Source organism: Chaetura pelagica, unplaced genomic scaffold (assembly GCF_000747805.2).
Source record: "Chaetura pelagica isolate M959 unplaced genomic scaffold, ChaPel_1.0 scaffold127, whole genome shotgun sequence".
Classification (NCBI taxonomy): Eukaryota; Metazoa; Chordata; class Aves; order Apodiformes; family Apodidae; genus Chaetura; species Chaetura pelagica.
The window spans coordinates 1,928,746-1,946,952 of NW_009953923.1; the positions used below are offsets into that span (position 1 = coordinate 1,928,746).

The following is an 18,207-nucleotide window of genomic DNA, read 5'->3' on the forward strand; positions in this document are numbered from 1 at the left end:
ACTAAGAAGCAATTAGAACATCAAAAAGTTCAGAGAACAGGTACACTTTAAAATTAAGTAAACACTCACAGTCAGAGTTCTGTCACAAAAAGCTGTCACAAGTTTACATACATAAATTCTGTTATGTAAATCATAATCCAAATGATACATACTGATACAGTTTCACACATGGCCTTTAAAAGAAGTTTAAAAAAATCTTTTCAAAAGAATTTAAAGTTATTTCTTGGAAAGTATAAAAGGTGTTCCAGTAACAAAGGCATGGTTTTGCTTTCACTCCACTATTGAAAGAATGTATTATTTTAAAATACAACTCTTAGTGATAAATTTGTGGTCATTCTCCACACTAGGGGTAACTTTACCCAAATAGACAGTGTTGTTTGTTTACTAAGTAATTTGCTTATTAATGTACCTTATTAGAAATGCTGGAGTATAATATGCAGCAAAAACAGTCACAGATACTGGAGATGCAAGTGGAGCTCCAGAGTATGAAGGACAGAGCAGCTGAGCTTCAGGAGCAGCTGAATTCAGAGAGAATGATGGGTGCTGAGCTGAAGAATGAACTTGCACAAGCCAAACTAGAGCTTGAAACAACCCTTAAAGCACAGCACAAGCACTTCAAGGACCTAGAAACAATCAGGTGCGGCTCTCGGTGCCAAACTGTCTATGTTGACAGTGAGGATGATCTTTTCTGTCTTGTCTCAAATCATAATACTGATATTATTAAGGAAGTTGATCTCATGAAATGTAAATGCTGTCGGTTTTTCTGTAAAACATATCTGACAAAAAGTAGGCTTCTGTTCCATTTGACAAAGAATGTTATTCTATAGACTAAGATGATGTGATTCATAGTTTGATTAAATGATTTATTAATATACAGTTTCTTTTTAATTTTGACACATTAGGCTACTGCACAGGAGTTAATAAGTCTACCATATTTATTAAAGGTTCTTCTGCTTCTAAAATTGAACATAGGGAAAAACGTGGAGTTAAGATGTACTTGTACTCCCATATGATAAGATGCAAGTACTCACATGTGAAATTGTGTCGCTTCTAAGTGTTGCCTTGTCGTGGTCAACAGCAGAGGTATCAGGCCAAATATTTGGCACTCAAGAAAGCCATTATTATTAATGCCTTTTATAGATGGATGTGCCCACACTGTATCTTCATGTTCAGCTCAGAGTTTAAATATGTATTACTTTATAGATTGCCTTGTGGCCTTTGTAGACCATCCAGAGCAAGATTATTTTGCAAATTGATGGAAAATTGATTTACAAAAAGGTGAAAATTTAGGGTAGATTTTTTTTTAAGCTCCTTCCCAATATTATTTTGTTTGTTGGGTTTTTTTCCTTTGAGACACATGGCAGCAAGATACATTTCCCCTTCATTCTTTCAAGTTTTGGCTAGTGACTGTATTAAGTTGAACCCTAGCTGCCATTGAGCCACCAACTATTCCTAAATGGCAGCATCATGGGATGGACAGACTTTCTGTCATTTTTGAGCCCTGCAACTCTCATTTTTGAGTTAGGCTTGTTTTTCTAAATGGGCTTTTCACTGTTATTCTACTACATGAGCAGTATTTTCAGTGCACAAGATGGAATAAATATCAAGTAACTGATGTTTCTGTGGTAAGATTAGAGCCATTGTGAAATCTAAAGGTTGCCCATTTCTCTTTTAGGACTGAAGTTAAAGAAAAAGCAACTGAGCTGGATATTCTCAAAGATACAATGGCCAGTGAGCAGAAAAAATCAAGAGAGCTACAGTGGGCTTTGGAAAAGGAAAAAGCTAAAATGGAACGCAGTGAGGAAAGAGGAAGAGAAGAGCTTGAGGTATTCCAATATGCCAAATGGCATGAAACATCAAGGAGCACTCAGATACTTTTTTGGTTCACATTTCATCTCAGTTTACATTTTTGTCCAATGTCTGCTCCATTTTCTGTCTTCAGTAGTGGTATAATATAATCTGGAGCTGAAGAAGCAAATTACTTTTAAATCAATAGGAATTTTAAAACTGTGCTTGTCAGGTCCAAGATGAATAGTTTCTACTTTGTATAATAGCCCCCAGATATTCAAGGAGAAAGGACACAGCTAACATATCTACCTACCCCCCTCCACAACCTAACTCATGAAATACACTCTTTAAGAATATTATTTAAGAAGTAAAATTGTTTGTCTTCATTTTAAAAGTCAGCAGTTTCACCTCATGAAAACTAAACTGGGGAGTTAACTTCAGGAGAAAATGCATTAACGGTTTCCTTGGTACCTCTGCAGTATCTGATATAGTGAGGGAGAGAGCAAGTATCCTAGTACAAGTATTAAGACAAAAAAGCAATCACTTTAGTATAGATATTTGTATCTTGAAATCTGAATTTGCAGAATCACTTCCTCGGGTTCAGAAAATAAAGGCATCTAGTTATTGTACAAACATCTGTAGTTCTGAAGTTTGTCTCATTAAAAAGTATGTTACAAATATTCTTGTTTATGAGGTGATCTGATTTTAGAATAAAGACACCTGTAATATATTTCAGTATCAGGTGTGACTGCAGCAGAGTATTGTCATGTGAATTGTGAATAGCAGAGCCTCTTAAAAGCAACATATGTAGAGGTAGCATCTTTGCAGTTTGCAGAAGAAAATGTACACAAGTGGCTTTAATCAGTTCTTTGCTTCTGTTTTCATATGGAAGGATTTAAAATTTTCACTTGAAGATCAAAAACAAAAGAACTTACAGTTAATTCAACTTTTGGACCAAGAAAAACAGCTGTCAAATGAACTGCAACAGAAAATTGAATCCCAAGAAGCCCTCAGTGCTTCCCAGCTGTCACGTGAACGGGGTCGTAATTCTGAGTTGCAGGTGCTTCTTGAATCAGAGAAGGTTCGAGCTCTTGAAATAAGCAGTGCCCTAGAAAGGGAAAAAGAGCTATGTGCTCAGCTTCAAAGTGCTGAAGATAAGGGACAAGCTGGAACACCTAATCCATCTGAAGAATTACTTAAAGAGCTACAGAAACAAATGGATGAGAAGCATGACCGTATAGTGGAGTTAGTAAGTGAGATGGAGAAGTATAAACTGGAATCTGTGCAAGTGAGACAGCAAATGGAAAAAGAGAGGCAGATGCAGAGGAAAGCCTTACAAGCAGAACAAGATGCTAACATAATAGCACAGAAGAAACTCCATGAGCTGGAATCCAAAGTAGAAGACCTTCAGTGGCAACTCGGACAAAAGAAGCAAGAAGTTAATAAATTAGGGGATGAAACAAAGAAGTTGCAGGAAATAATCCAAGAACTACAGAAAGAAAAGCAGGAGAATGAAAGAAGAAAGGAAGCTGAAAGGACACCAAGCTATAATCCAAATGAGGTACAGTAGGACTGAGAGCAATGTGTAATACTGCACTGTGTAATTTAGCTTTTAATTCTGTTATTCTATTAGCCTTGTGTCACTGTGCCTTTACTCACTTTGTGGAATAGACTGCAGATTGCAAATGCAGGCACCAGAGAAAAAAAAAAGGGAAAGCATTCCAGTTTTTCTACCTAAAACTATTCACACACATCCCCTGAGAACAAGCTGTAGAGATGTGTGAGGAGGAGTGTGAGCAGGAGAAATGCATCTGGGTGTATACACACACTTTGTGTCTCAGTGTAGGAGAAGAATATTCCCTGCACCCAGTCACAGGAAGGACCTGTTCTACGCAGGAATGCTCCAGGTCACTGCTCTTAATCTTTAGTTCATAGACCACTTAAAAGTGATCCCCCAACAGCTTAAATAATTCAAAGAGTAAGTCATCAAACAGGCATATGCATGAATATGCATCTGTTAGCAAACAAAATAGAAGGAAGAAATCAAGGTAAAAAAATTATTTCAGAATTTAACCTAATTTTCAGATGAATGAAAGCTTGGAACCACTGTTGCCTGTAAATTTCTCTCTCTCATAAAAGGTGTGGAAAGTTTTAAAGTTATTTTTAAATTACTTTAAAAACTCTTTAGAAACTACTCTTTAAGACATAAGTGCTGCTGAGTGGGTGATTTATGGATAGTACTAGAGAGGGTTGACAGGAGATTTGCCTCTTTGCTGACCTTGTTTTTGTTCATCCTGCCATCATTCCATGCTTTTTGGCAGCTGGCTGTGGAGCCAGGAAGGCTCTTCATCTGATTTGGCTACTGTTTAATATTCTGAAGCATTGGAAACTACCCACAGCTAGAGATAAGATGATGAGCTTTTTGATAACTGTGATAGCATCAGCCTTCCTGCCATGCTCAGTGTATCCACCTTGCTCTTCTGCTCAGAGGTAACTGCCAGCACTGTGGTCAATGAAGAGTCTTCCCTTAGATCAGGGTGGCAATGGCTGTTGGGGCTTTTGCTCCTCCTCTCCCACTCTTCCCCAACTCCATTGTGGGTTCCGTCCTACAGGAGACAGTTCTCCACAAACTTCTTTAATGTGAGTCCTTCCCACAGGCTACAATTCTTCATGAACTGCTCCAACATGAGTCACTTCCACAGGATGCAGTCCTCCAGGAGCACCCTGCTGCAGTGTGGGACCCCCATGGGATCACAAGTCTTGCCAGCAAATTGCTCCACTGTGGATTCCTCTCTGTGTGGGTCCACAGGTCCTGCCAGAAGCCTGCTCCAGCTCAGGCTGGAGTCCTGGGGTCTGGTTCCCCTGGGGTCTCCTTCAGCCTCCTTCGGGCACATCCATCTGCTCCGTCATTAGGTCCTCCAGGGGCTTCAGTGTGAACATTTACTCCATCCTGGACCTCCATGAGCTGCAAGGGGACAGCCTGCCTCACCAAGATCTCTACCAGGGGAGTCTCTGCTCTGGTGCCTGGACCAGCTCCTCCCTCTCCTTCTTCACTGACCTTGGTGTCTGCAGAGTTGTTTCTCTCACATGTTCTCACTTACTTCTCTCTCCAGCTGCAGTTGCTATAGTGCAACAACTTTTTCCTCTTCTTAAATATGTCATCACAGAGGTGCTACTGGCATCGTTGATAGGCTCAGCCTTGTCCAGCAGTGGTTCTGTCTTGGAGCTGGCTGGCATTGACCCTTTTGGACATAGGGGAAGCTTCTAGCAGCTTCTGACAGAAGGCGCCCTTGTACCCCCTCACTACCAAAACCTGCCCATGCAAACTCAATACACATTTGCAACACTCTGCTTTTTTTTCTCATTTGTACCACACTATGGTCAAATATCCAAAGGCACAGCTGTACACTTAGGTTTCCTTGAGAGGGCCAGCAGTTCTTCCATGGCCAGTGTCAGGGGAGTGTTGGTGAAGGTGAAGAGCACATGCTCAGTGAGTTGCTTCACTTGTGACAGCATCGGTGGTGTGGTTGCCTGTGACTGGGGACGGACTTCCATGACCATGGTGGGCTTTTCCAGTCCTGAATTGGTCACCCAAACCACTTGGGCACAGTTGCCCAAATTCCATGCACTGGAAAAGGTAACTGGTAAAGGAGCAGCTGGTGGAAGAAACAGAAGGCTGAGTGGCTCCTTGTCAGCTGTGTTTGTTGAACGGATTCACACTGCAGTTGTGTGATTGCTAGATCTTAGTCAAAAGGGGCCTCACACTATGCCACTTCCAGATAGTGATTTAGTGGTGCACTACAACAGTACTGTAGTCACACTCAACTCCCTTCAGTGTCAGAATTGTTTGTTCTTCAGTTTTTGAGTGTGTTTCATATTCAAATGTTTCCATTTTAAAGCACTGTACCACATGCATTCTGTCTAAAAATACATATTTATTTACAGACTACTTGGGATACACCTAATGACAGAACAAGAAACTGGGTTCTCCAGCAAAAAATGGAAGGAGGCAAGATGAATGAATCAACCTACCCCACACTGACAGGAGGAGGGGAACTCTCTACTGCTACTGAGATTCTGGAAAATATCAGACAAAAGCTGCAAAACACATCTCCAAAGCTGAAGCAGTTGGCTCGGAAAGCTGCGAGCAGGTTAGGCCAGTCTCCAGCTACTCGGGTTTGTTAGTAGCAACCAGCAAGCTCATATGTTGGATTTTAATCGTAATTCCTAGGCTGCAGGCCTGATTTTGGGGTTGTCGTACATTATATGCCATTACTTGAGATGTGCTGATGTATGCGAGGATCACAAAATAGCAGGATCCTCTGCAAAGTTATAAAGTTTATTTGGGTGTAGTGTGTAGGTGGAAGATAATTTTAGGCAATATATTAATGAAATAATTAACTGGATAAGAGGATGAATATAGGGATTATTGCTATGAATCGTCTCAACCCCTCCCCCAGAATAAATTACTATTTTATAGTCAAGTGATTTTACTCAGTTTACTATACACTTAAAAGAAAAAAGTTTGCATGGTACCAGATTCATGCAAGGTTTGAATCTGTTTTCAATTTGCTGTGATTGTGACTTACGGTAACAACAGACGAGGAGAAGGCTGAGGTTTTCAACAGCTTTTTTGCCTTAGTCTTTACTGGCAGCCCCTCTCCTCACATCTCTCATGTTGATGGCCCACAAGATGCAGACCAGAGAGACAAAGTTCCCCCCACTGTAAGTGAAGATAAAGTTCGTGACCATCTGAGGAAGAAGATATACAAGTCCATGGGACCTGATGAGATACATCCCAGAGTCCTGAAGGAACTGGTAGATGTAGTTGCCAAACCACTGTCCATGATATTTGAAAAATCATGGCAGTCATGTGAAGTCCCTGGTGATTGTAAGAAAGAACATGTTATGCCCATATTTAAAAAGGGTAGAAAGGAGGACCCTGAGAATTACTGACCTATCAGCCTCACCTCTGTGCCTGAGAAGATAATGGAACAGATCCTCCTGGAAGACATGCTAAGGCACATGGAGGACAAGGAGGTGATCCAGGACAGCTAGCACGGCTTTTCCAGGGGCAAATCCTGCCTGACCAACCTAGTGGCTTTCTACAGGGGAGTGACTGCATCAGTTGACCAGGGAAAAGCAGTGGATGTCATCTATCTGGACTTCTGCAAAGCCTTTGACACGGCCCCCCACAACATCCTTCTCACAAAATTGGAGAGATATGGGTTTGATGGGTGAACTGTTCAGTGGATAAGGAACTGGCTAGAGGTGGTTGTGTCCAGAGGGTAGTGGTAACTGGCTCTAAGTCCAGATGGAAAACAGTGACAAGTGATGTCCCTCAGGGGTCAGTGCTGGGCCTGGTGTTGTTTAATGTCTTCATTAACGATATTGACAGTGGCATTGAGAGCACCCTCAGCATGTTTGCTGATAACAATTTAATTTATAGTCACCAGGCAGTCTTGAAAATGTTGCCATTTCTCCAGTAACCACGCTGACATGATTTGCTGAAGTGCCAGTGCCTATGGATCGATGGGAAGTCCTATCAGTCCATCTCTGGTGTCAGACTATACCTGCTGTTGAAACTGTCAATTCTGTTTCAGATTGCCATTTGAAACAGCAGATGATCAAGACTTCGCTGCAATACAAAATGTTATTGAAGAAGTTATTTCAGAGCTGCAAAAACTGCCTGGATTGTCCTGTCTGGAAGAGGTGAGAGTGCAGTGTTGTGACTTTGGTGGGAGTGTTTGGATGAGGAGCTGTGAGTAGAAACCACCAAGGAGCTGCTAAGTCTGTACTTATCTAGATCAATACTTGGTAGAGGAAAACCTGCTCCAGTGCTGATTTGGAACTGGTGCAGTGTAAAAACCCCTCTCCTTTTTTTGTTTTTCATTCCTTTTTTTTTTTTTTTTTCCAATTTTGATTGCCTTAAAAGTGAATTTTCGACTTTCAAATTAAAACTTTTCCAGTTTAATTATTTTTTTATATAATTTCATGGCTTTTTCTTTAAGAAAACGTATTTTCCTTTCAGCAGTACTCTATAACTAAGGAAACTTTGCTCAATACTTCCTAATAATAAAATCAACACTTAATATTTAGTATATTCTGTTGATACAGCACATTTACTTAAACTGCCCTGTATTCACCAAAGGAAAGGCAGTAGAAGATTGAATAGTGTAGACCGGTGTAAAAAATGAAATGAGGTAATCTGTTACAAAGACTTCAACAATATTTTTTTTTAACTGAGCCTGGCTAGGTCCTTACCTGCGTTTTAAGCGTTTTCAAGATTAATTAAAACCCAACAGCTTCTGAGGCTTTTCTTTGCTTCCAAGTGAGATAAACCTGAACATAGTGGCAAAGCTTTGCACTTTGTGATAGCTGTTACGAGTGAGCGTGCATGACAGTATCTGCTGTGACATCCAAGATTAGCACAGGAGAGAAAGCCGCATTAATCTGTAGTTTACATGAACAGTTAGAGGTTTTTAATGTAAGTTGTTACAAGGTTATTGTCTCTATCTACAAAAGTTTTCACTGTAAGCCAGTTATTTTCAAGTTGGCAACTTGAACCTAATGTAAGTTGTGTTTGGTTTCTTTCTTCCTTCTAGCTGAAACAGGTCCTACCACCAGGGACTCCGTCCAGCTCGCTGACTGAGAGGCTGCTGAGGCAAAATGCTGAGCTGACGGGCTTTGTCAGCAGACTGAGTGAAGAAAAGAATAATTTGAGGAATGCTGTTATGAAACTGGAGGAGGAACTGAGAAGATACCAGCACAGACAACCTTCTGGAGACTACGTATGTCTTCATTGGTGCTGATAATCATGATGCTTCTATATAGGCATTAAAGCCTATGTAATGGTGTTGTGAAATAACCCTAATGCTTTCTGTCTTAGCCACGTAAGTGGAAGAGATCGAGCTATCTGTCTGGCTTGGCTTCCTTCCTGCAGAGTAAATGGGTGTGAGTTATTCTTGCCCTGCGGTCAAGGTCTCTTGACTGACTTGGTTCAGTGTAAACTTTGTGATTTTACCCAACTTCCTTTTGTGAACTGCTCTTTTTAAAATTCTGTGTGCTCTGTTTTTGATCTGTAGCTCATCACGGTGATAAGTAGCAAATAGATCCAGGTAGCTTAAAGATTATGAAGCTACAGCAAGGGGGATTATGATCCAGTGAGGGGGATCTTTGTTAGAGAAGCTGTATTTTTCTAGGACATCCATCAGACTCCTAAACTCCCTATGTGAGGTATTAGAATGCAAAGGTAGCCTCAAATTCAATTGGTGGGTAGTTTTTCTTTCAGTAATTTTACCAACTTACCACCAAACCAGTGAGTAGACTGACACTACTCAGGCTTTTCCAAACTGTGATTCAAATTCAGTTTCTTTCATCTTCAGTCTTCTAGACACTCATTGGATGTTGGAGTTAATATTGGTACTTTTGTTGGCTCTGAGAAGGAAAACTGGAACAGAGAAAAGATGTCGCTGCAGAAGTCTTTGAAGCAAGCTGATGCAGAGCTCTCCAAGCTGAGAGCAGAGCTCAGGAACGAAGCTTTCCTCAGAGAACTGGGATCAGATTCTGAAAACGCTGTTTTAAGGGTAGGAAGACTTGGCCCCTACATCACCTACAGCTGCTTTTTCCATTTTGATTTGGGCCCATTTTTCATTGTGTTTACTCTGCTTATTATCATAGAATCATAGGCTTGGGATGGAAGGGACCTAGAAGATCATCTAGTTCCAAACCCCCTTGCAGGGTTGTTGTTGTTATTAATGTTATTATTAATACTACTACTAATAAATTATTTATTAATTATTCTAACTAAACAAATCTTAATTAAGTTTTAAAATTATCCTCTTTAGATACCTGACTCTTATTTTTGATCCCCAAGAATAATATATAAGCACCTGTGTTGTCTGTGCTTTGTTTCTTGCTGCTCAGGTGATCCTCAAATTATGAAGCTACATTCAACAAGTGTGAGCAGTAGTGCAGTCCTCTCCATGATAACAAGAAGTGAATAATCACAGAAATTATGTTGGAACAATAGTGTCAGAATCTTAGAACTGTAATAATTCTTGGACCTTATGGGGCCTTTTTTTTTCCTTGTTACAGAGGATTTATGGCAAATACCTACGAGCAGAGAGCTTTCGGAAAGCTCTCATATATCAGAAAAAATACTTGCTGCTGTTACTAGGTGGGTTCCAGGAGTGTGAAGAAGCCACAATGGCCCTCATTGCACGAATGGGTGGACAGTCTTCCTTCACAGACCTTGAAATCATCACACATCATTCAAAGGGCTTCACAAGATTTCGCTCTGCAGTCAGAGTGTGTATCGCAATTTCAAGGTAAAGTAGAAGTCTGGTTTCAATGGATACGACTGTGCAGTTTAATATATACTTTCTAGCTCTCTAGTGGAATCTTCTCCTGTTCCATCCTATTTAAATTACATATTTTTGGTCGTCATGCATATAGTAGATACTGTGTAGGGTGACAAGCAGAGCATAGGTAAAATCTGTAATAGGAATAACCAGTCTGATTGTAGTTGAAAATGGCTCCGTATTTGATAATCAGTCAAAGATGGAGTGTGTTGGATAAAGTCATAATATTAAAAAAAAAATACTAGCAATTCTAGGATATGCACTTACAGAGGTATTTTGTGCAATTCAATTTCCTGTAAAGATTGAATTCTTACATGTAAATATAGACAGATTTATTAATTTCATTCATCTGGGTAGTCCTCTGAATTCACAAGATTTTAGATCTCAGGCTGAGGATGAATAGGATTAGATGAGAAAGAGCAAGTGAAGGTTGTTACTGCATAGTACTGCCATGCTGCTAGCAAAAAGTATGAATTCAAGGAACTATTCACATACCTGTTGTAAGTGGGGCTTTTACACAGAGTGCTCTGCAGTTACAATTTTGGGGATGTGACAGGTCAAAAAGGTCATTTAGTATAATTTTTAAATGCTGCTGCCCTGTTGCTCAGGTGCTTGAGCCATTTGCTGTCCACTTGGACTGAAGCAGCAACTCTGGAATCACTCAAATCGACTTGATCTTCAGGCTTTAGTTGCCTATCAATTACATTTTTTTATATATATTCCTATGCCTTCTAGAATACAACAAGCAGATTATTTTTAGCAGACTACTTCATTTATCCTGAAGTTTTATTTTCTTTTCATTTGGAATGCAGAATGAAGTTCCTGGTTCGTCGATGGCACCGAGTTACAGGTTCTGGTGTCCTGAGTATCAATAGGGATGTCTTGAGCCAGAACACAGGTAAATTAGTCCAGTAATGACTGAAAAAAAATTATTCAAAAGTCACACCACTGCTCAACAGGAACGGTTTTTAATTTGCATTTTCCTCATGTGGAATGAAAGGGGTGCTGTTTCCCCTTCCTTTTGCTATAATCACTTGAATTAACTTATTTTTCAGGTTTCTGATAGTTTCCATTCTCCACAAACACTGATCTATTTCCTTTCTCTTCAGTCCTGTTTTGCTCCATTGTGGATAGGTTTTTTTGAAAGTATGGCAACTTTCCTTATGGAGTCTGTTTATAAAAACAATTTTAGCTCCTTCATTGGGTTTCTTGTAAGTGATCTGCACCCACAGCTCTGAGAGGAGTTGCTGAGGACAGGGACTGACTGAGGAGTAGTAGCAACTACAGAACCCCACAGTGGTGACAGAGCCTATTGACCAGCCCTCCCTGTCCTTTTCCGCAGAACAAAAGCCTGTCATTCTTTTATTAGAGCTTAAAGTTTGGAAAATCTGAGTTTCGGTTTGCCTTTTGGCATGAGCCTAAGGAGAATCAGAATCTTCATTATTAACTCCTGGCTATCTAGATGTGCACTAAAACCCTGTCCTGCTCAGAGTTTTCTCATTAACATCAGTGAAGCCAGAATTTCACCTCTGGTTTTCTTATGAGGTGATCTGAAAGTGCTTTACAGTTACACACCACTTTTTTGATATGCAAACAGAAAACTCGCATTTGAGATTCTTAGTAAAGTGCAAAAGTTGTTAACTTTTTTTGTTTTCAAGACGTTCCTTTTTATGTTTCTAGGCAATGAGTTACGGCCTGATTCATTCCCTGGTGGTGTGGATCTTTATGGAGAACAAAGGCATTCCTATAGATCCAGGTCAGACATGGAATCTCCTAGATCTCCTGTAAACTTTCAACATAAGTACATTTATTTTAGATTATTATTTTATGTCAGAACGCTGTTTAGCTAAATTAATGCATCAGTGCTTACTGCTAAGGTTTGTAATCTTTGGTGCTGTGAGGTTTTTAACTTTTTTTTGTTATGGATTGATAAGAAGTTGCATCTCAGGCCTTCAGTGTGCATTTAATCATCCTCTGATCAAGGCCAAAGCTTGCAGACTTGTGCTGTCTGATTGGTGTTATGTTCTTGGAATCGGTAGATGACTTGATGGAGCTATTTAATCTAGGCTTTACGGCCAAGCAAACCTGTCCACCTTTCTGGTTGACAGCAGCTTGTGGCTCAGAGAGGGGCTTCCTCAGGTGCCCTCAGCCCAAAGCCAGGGAAAAGCAGGGCCACTCACTGTGGCTGGGAAAGGTCATCCAGTTACTGAGGGCTGGGGAGGAATTACCACAGCCTCTTGGCCAGAGCATGGTGGAAGCTGCTTGGTTGCCCAGCTGCTTGTTCTTGACTAAGCCTCTTTTGTTGGCTGTACTAAGCTGTGATACCACAGGTATCAGTGAATCATGTGCCAGTGAAACCAGGTATTTTTCTCCAAAGAGAAGTTTTAAGGATTGCCGTCAGCCTTTGATTACCTCATACAGTGTTGTGGGCTCTGAGCTTTACTGAATATCAGATGCTTGCTGGTTTGGATCTTTATTTTTATATAAACCACCTCAACATTTGTAATCTTACTTTGTGGCAACCATAAAAGTTTACATGGAAAAAGTGTTTAATCTCTTTTAGCCACTTTTGACTTACAGAAAGTAATGAAGACAGAATCCTGTAAAGATGGCTGTGTCCTTGTTCACACAAGCTTCTTAACAGAAAAGCAGACATAGAGCCTGTGACTGCTTCTGCTGCAGTCTCAGTAGGAATTTGCTGGTCAGTTGTTGTCCTAGAGAAATGTAGCAACAAATCATGAGCAGTAGAAAGAAAAGGCAACTGTGAAAAGTGGTTTCTTTGGGGGAGGCAGTGTGATGGCTTGGGCAATGAATGGGTATGACATGGTGGCTACCACAAGGGAAGTGAAGGGACATGCAGTCAGTAAGACATCCCTCTTTACAGTACGTTGCTGTGTCTGCTGGTACTTTTATTTCGAATTTTACTTTTTAAAAAACATCTGTGTTCTTCTGCCCCAGGTTTCACGGTATGCATGCCGAGTTAAACCCAGTCTCTTTCACCTGCTCGCAGCTGCAGAACTATGATCCTGAAAGAGCTTTAACCGATTACATCCACCGGCTGGAGGCGCTGCAGAGGCGCCTGGGCAGCGTGCAGTCAGGTGAGGCTCCACCTTAGGAAGCTGCTTCTCCGAGATACATAACAAACAACTTTGGTTTTAGGCATTTTCAGCCTTAAACAAGAGACTGTTCTGAGCTGTAGGAAAAAGCTCATTAAAAAGAAAATTATAAAATTGACAGGAGACATACAAGTGGGCTTGAATTATGGCTTTTGATTTCATTGATAACACGTTGTTCTGATCTCCAATAAATGTGCAGCAAGGATTCAGTTGGCATCTTTTTAAGCTGGATTGAGAAAAACGTACCCAAAAGATTGAGTGGGAGTACAAGGGGAAATTCTTCTCCTACCACTTTGGTTACAGAAGTTACAGCCTTTTTGTCCCATAGATGATTGTAGTTTTGTTGTAAAATGAATGTATTCAGAATATTGTCAGATCAATGGGGTGTAATTTTGCAGTTACTGTGTTAAAAGTCTTGCTTCAGCATAAAATCCATCATTTGAGGAAGTTTTGTTTTTAAAAGATTTTCCCTGTAAAATCCTTCAGGCTTGCTGATCTAAACAGCATGTCATTGGTGAATTCTCCTCTACTTCCAAGAAACTGATGAAAATCTTTCTCCCTCTTCCAGGTTCAACTTCATACACTCAGTTGCACGCTGGTATCAGAAGATAATAATGCCCTCTGAACATCTCCATCACTGGCAGTGATGTTATGGGTTGCCTTCTGTAAACCTGTGCTCTTTCTGTGCTTTTGTATCATGTGTATATTGTGGGACCAATACAAACACAGCTAGACGATTGTACACAATTCTACCTTGGCACACCCACGCAGACTGGGATTTATGTATATAGGCACTTTGTGTTCATGGGAGGAAAAAAAAACAAAGCCCAAACAACCCCCCCACACACCATTACATTACATGTATATTTGTGGAATGCTAATTTAATGATTAACTTATGAAGTGTGTATTTATCAAAAGGGTTTGAAGATGAAACTTACGTTATTACTGAAATTGAGCTACATTCAGCAAAGTTTACTTGCACTTTTTCTGGCAAGGCTACTGAAGTTACACAACTCTCATATTTGCTACTGGCAGTGCAGACAGAATATCACTTGTAGAGACCTATTTTTGTAATGGTAGAAGTTTTGAATTTTATGGGTATTTTGTCAAAGTACTGAAATAAAGATGACTTCATGCTTTTAACTGTGTTCAAGAACAACTCCCTTATTCACACTGAAAAACCTGCTTCTACCTGCGCTTCTCCTGCTCACAGGGGCTGCACTTTTACTTCTTATAGATTCCAAAATGTTGCCATTAATGAGAAGAGAGACAGGTACCATACTGGTTTTGAAGAGCCTGGTCACACCGGCTGGGGGTGGAAGGAAAGATACTGCACTCCCTCAGTTGCTGTTACTGATACAAGGTTTTATAACATTTACACCTAGGTTCAAAACAGGAAAGATGGTGCAAAGCCCTTGATCCAGTGAGAATTAAGGAAGGGTGGCGGGGGGAAGTCTTTGGATGACTGACTTTGTACAAGAAAGAAAAGAAAAGGGAAAAGATTACAGAAAGATTGATTTAGAAAAGCTTTTCGGAATTGCCAGGGTTGAACACAGAAAACTTCCACCAGCAGTTTGTTTATAAATTTAATTCAAAGTTCCTGGAAGGCAGAGCTCATTACCTTTTATCACCACCCCCCTTGAACGAAACACCATTTACCGATCCTGCAGTCAGTACGAAGGGGGACAACACTCAGATGTTTCACTTAATTTATGACCCTTGTATACACAAACATGTTATTTACAAAATTAATGTATCATCACATTGTTACTTTCACACTTATATCAAGCTTTCACAGAACACTACTTTCAAAAAATTTTAGAAAGTTATTTGTTGCTTTCTGCACCTAAGCATTTTGCAGCTGCTTCAAGTTAGACATTTGAACACTTCATTTTCAGAAACATACTCAGCTGTACAGTAACTTTTTAAAAAATAATCAGCCAAGACCATACCTAGTTCCCTTGGAATACCAAGGGCACCACCCTGTACATTCCTCCTCAGTGCCCATTCCCTGACAGATTTACTGTAACTGGATACAGAGGAAAGTATCCAGTCTCACCCCTTATTAATCCAGGGAAAAGTAATTTTCAATTGGTTTTCAAAAGCAAATTGTTCCATTTATAGAAATTACTTACTTCTTCATCTTAAAAAGCTGGAATGCACCTTAGAAGTGTTACACCAATAGAAAAGATGCTTTTTATTTTAAAAATGCAATGAGAAATTTGTACAACAAGCACTTTTACACAGCACCATTGGATGGTGTGGGCCAAACAAACAAAATAGATGCAAACTCTTTGCATCTGGTAGATTATTGTTGCTTTCCTAACAGTGGATGCAACAGCTTCCTTCTGCCACTCATTTTGTCACAGTTTTATTCAAAAGTCTGTTAGATTACACATATTAAGTAAGGTTTTTAGCTTCAGAATTTACAGTGACCTCCTCTTGTATCTGATAATGGGGTTATTAGGTGTGTGTATCATTGTTGTATAATTTATAGTTGGAAAATAGTCATTGATGAGATCAAATTCATACAAACGAAGCAAAGTTGACCAAATAGTCTTAATCTGAACATAAGCAAAGTTTTCTCCAATGCAGCGATGACGGCCTGCAAGGAAAGCCACAAAAAGCAGTCAGGTTACCTAGTGACTAAACCACCTTGGACAACAAGCTAACTTCACAAATTTCACACAGATAGGAATTGCTCCTTTCCTTTCTAAACAAGGCAAGGCTCTGATGCTGCACATACAACAATATTTAACTCCATTGAAGTCTTGTTTTCAGGAGCTGTAGCCACATAAAATAGAGTAATCTGCATGAGATGGTGCTGTTCTACCCTCTCCAGAAAGCATTCATTTTTGTATCACCAAAGAAGCATTTGCAACCCTGTGAAAAGCTCTCACCCTATTGTGGTGATATTTGCAAACTATTTTGGCAGTGTGACTTTCTAGGTAGATTTCTGCTCTGCCTTAAAATGACTTCCTATTACCAGGCTTTACCTTGACTTAGAAAGACTTGAGTCAAATAACAAACATGGAAACCTAAAGATCTGTTTTGACTGCTACTCTGAGTGATATATACAGCTATTACTAATGCAGAAGTATTGACTTCATTCTTTTAACATCACTTGCACCATAAGAAAACTGACTCAGGAATAGAAGGAAAAAAGTATCCTCAGACACTGCAGCATGGGGAGGTGCTGTACAAGCCACTCAAGTACAGAGTCACTCAGGAAGGCACTGCCTTTTCATACTCACCAGCACCAAATGGAACGTATGCAAATTTCTCTCCAGCTGCTGGGTTATCTTGGAGATATCGGTCAGGCTTGAAGTCTAGAGCATCTTTCCAAGAGTCCCTGAGTCTGTGGTTAACAGTGGGAGATACACAGACCTGGTGGCCAGGGGGAATACTGTATCCAGCAACAGTCTAAAGAGAAGAGACAAGACCTCAGACATCACAAAATGTGTCAGTTTTTGTTTTTTAAGTATTACCTGAAATGCTATATTTATCATGAGGCTTGAATTTCAAAAGAGATTGTGGCTAAGCTCATTTAAAATTAATGCAGCCTGATACTTTATTGTGCTACCTGTACAGGGCACAATGTTCAAGTAGTTGCAGGAACCTTTCAGATGCTTTAACGAGGCTGGCAATTCTACAGAAAGAGTTTATTTTAAAAATGAACTTAAAATTCATTGAAATAATTTATCATGGGAGGGACATGCTCTTAGAAGTCATTTTACTTATTTGACTTCATCTTCTTTGTACAAACAGCAAGTTTTCCTTCACAGTTCCCTAGCTTGTATTGTATTAAGTGCAAGTCAAAGTTTTCCAAGACAGCTATTGAAAATACCTGGCAAACAAAAAATGTCTTCAAATGGTAGCACCAAACCAAGAGCTCAAGTGAGACTGCTGGCTAAAAGAAATTAACCATTTTGCTGTGTAAGGCTGCAGGGGTGGGGGCTGTTACTAGGTTCCCTCAGAGCCTTCCCTTCCAACACCCAGCTGTTGTGGTCGTCCTCTGTTTGCTTCACTTCATCAACATCTTGATTGCTCGGGGCCAGAGGGGTCCAAAACTGGACACAAACACCAAGTTCAAGGTATTTGCTTTCCTCAGTCAACACCAGCTACAACCCCACGATATCACCCAGGCTGCCATCAGCTTTCATCCCCGCCAGCAAACTGCTCACTCACATTTTCCTTCTGCCAGCCAGAACACCCCACCTAGCCTTTTCCATGGAAGTGAAGTTAGCTCCAACAAGTGTACCTACCTGGGGAGTTCTTGCCATTCTCATCATGGTCATTATAGGAGGTCTAAGCCTTAAAGTTTCTTTTAGACAGCGATCCAGCAAACTGAGATCCTTGAGCTGAAAGTATAGAGAAAATGCTGTAGCAAAATATAGCCAACTTTATTCAACACAAACAAAATGCTATTTATTCAACTTAAATTTTTAAGAAAATCAGAGAAAGCAGCTCATGTTTACATGTACTTCATTAGCTACCTTGATAATTTCTTCTTTTTTACCATTTTATTTAAGGAAATAAACTGTAGTGAAATCAAATACAACTAGTTTCTTACTAATCTGTCTCATAAGTGTTTTCTGATGCCTAGTTAAAGACCATTCTCATATTTCCACTAAAGAAAAGGATGCAGTGGTTACATATCTTCCTCTTCTACAGAACTATGGTTTCTTAACTAGACATTGTAGGGACTGTAATTTCCTTAAAACTTATTAAAAATAGAGTAGCAAGCTGAAAATATACTTGGGAAGGAGGAGATGGAGGAGATATATCGGCAATCAGTGTTACCACTGAGTGACTGTGCCAGGTTATGATTCTAACACAAAGCACATGACTGTATTTCACAGTTGTTGGTTGGGTTTGTTTGTTTGTTTTTTCTTTTCTTTTTGTACAATAAGCATCTAGAAGTATAAAAATACCCAGC

The 18,207-nt window shown here is 40.0% G+C and overlaps 2 protein-coding genes across 2 annotated transcripts in view; one reads left to right on the forward strand and one right to left on the reverse strand.

Moving 5' to 3' along the window:
* The window catches only part of AKAP9 (A kinase (PRKA) anchor protein 9), an 81,625-nt gene extending 67,218 nt beyond the window's left edge, over nt 1-14,407 (forward strand). The window contains exons 39-50 of the mRNA XM_010001566.1: nt 418-637; nt 1,676-1,826; nt 2,681-3,349; nt 5,734-5,939; nt 7,392-7,500; nt 8,394-8,579; nt 9,174-9,374; nt 9,886-10,118; nt 10,964-11,049; nt 11,832-11,952; nt 13,110-13,249; nt 13,836-14,407. Of these exons, the coding sequence (XP_009999868.1) occupies nt 418-637; nt 1,676-1,826; nt 2,681-3,349; nt 5,734-5,939; nt 7,392-7,500; nt 8,394-8,579; nt 9,174-9,374; nt 9,886-10,118; nt 10,964-11,049; nt 11,832-11,952; nt 13,110-13,249; nt 13,836-13,879 (2,366 nt within the window). The 3' untranslated portion in view covers nt 13,880-14,407. The remainder of the gene's footprint in view (nt 1-417; nt 638-1,675; nt 1,827-2,680; nt 3,350-5,733; nt 5,940-7,391; nt 7,501-8,393; nt 8,580-9,173; nt 9,375-9,885; nt 10,119-10,963; nt 11,050-11,831; nt 11,953-13,109; nt 13,250-13,835) is intronic.
* Nucleotides 14,408-15,464: 1,057 nt separating this feature from the next.
* LOC104392200 (lanosterol 14-alpha demethylase) overlaps nt 15,465-18,207 on the reverse strand; it is a 13,239-nt gene continuing 10,496 nt past the window's right edge. Inside the window, exons 7-9 of the mRNA XM_010001568.1 lie at nt 17,534-17,629; nt 16,523-16,691; nt 15,465-15,873 (exon numbers count right to left, since the gene is read on the reverse strand). Coding sequence (XP_009999870.1) covers nt 15,695-15,873; nt 16,523-16,691; nt 17,534-17,629 — 444 coding nt within the window. The 3' untranslated portion in view covers nt 15,465-15,694. The remainder of the gene's footprint in view (nt 15,874-16,522; nt 16,692-17,533; nt 17,630-18,207) is intronic.